This window comes from Perkinsus marinus (assembly GCF_000006405.1).
Source record: "Perkinsus marinus ATCC 50983 genomic scaffold scf_1104296962576, whole genome shotgun sequence".
NCBI lineage: Eukaryota > Perkinsozoa > Perkinsida > Perkinsidae > Perkinsus > Perkinsus marinus.
Genome location: NW_003205378.1, coordinates 194 through 1,087, shown reverse-complemented (window position 1 = coordinate 1,087; position 894 = coordinate 194). Strand labels below are relative to the sequence as shown.

Genomic DNA, 894 nt, shown 5'->3' with positions numbered 1-894 from the left:
ACATCACATATCGAGCTCTACACGACTCAACTGACACAGCCAGCCCGTCCGAGAACACAAAGCTGCAGCAGAGAGACATGCTCGGAAGCTCTTCGCCAGTCTCACGAAGAAGAAGACTCAAGAGGCCTACACCGATGTTATTCATCAATACCACAAGCTGGGCCATATCGAGAAGATTCTGCCAGCAGAGGTAAGCTGCTTCCACTATACCCCTCATTTTCCAGTCGAGAAGCCTGGAAGCAACAGATCTACTCGTATTCGACCGGTGTATGATTGGAGGAGATGCAACCCGCTCCAGAGGCTACCACCCCCACAAGATACGACTACGTGGCCCAGTCTATCAACGACTCGTCTCTACCCATGGGTAGCATGGAGCGACTTGAAGAACGCCTACCTCTTCGACAGAACTCCAAAGGCTACAAGGAGAGCTCATGGTTTCATGATCTCTGAGATGGACGAGGACGGGTCGGCTACGCTACAGCATTACCACTTTAGGGGTCTCCCCATGGGTTCGAGCTCATCTGCTTCGGCGTTGCAGACAACAACGGGTATTCTAATAGAACTTGCTAACGAAAGGTCGGCTAACGAGCTCTTGAACGGTGCCGACACTGCAGATACACCTATATGGAAGGTTCTGGTCGACAACGTGGTCAACGAAGAAGAGCTTCAAGGTCTACCGGTGGAGAAGTTGTAGTACAACTGTTGTACGGTCCGAGTCCCACTGCCAAGGCCCTAGCTGATGTCCTGAAGAGGCTAGATGAACGTGCTCGTACTACAACTACACCAGAAGATGACGAGTGCCAAGTCAAGGAAGCCTACAGCGCAGTGAATATGCGTTGGGATACGTTATGGAAGAGCGGCTGCAATCGAGCGAAGTTCGTCGATGATGTGACC

The 894-nt window shown here is 51.7% G+C and overlaps 1 protein-coding gene across 1 annotated transcript; it reads left to right on the top strand.

Moving 5' to 3' along the window:
- Positions 1–505: 505 nt before the first annotated feature.
- Positions 506–694, top strand: Pmar_PMAR022623 (hypothetical protein; the record flags this gene model as incomplete). The annotated part of the gene is made up of 1 exon (XM_002771689.1): positions 506–694. One exon carries the CDS (start codon positions 506–508, stop codon positions 692–694), a length of 189 nt encoding a protein of 62 aa, XP_002771735.1.
- Between the last annotated feature and the right edge of the window lie 200 nt (positions 695–894).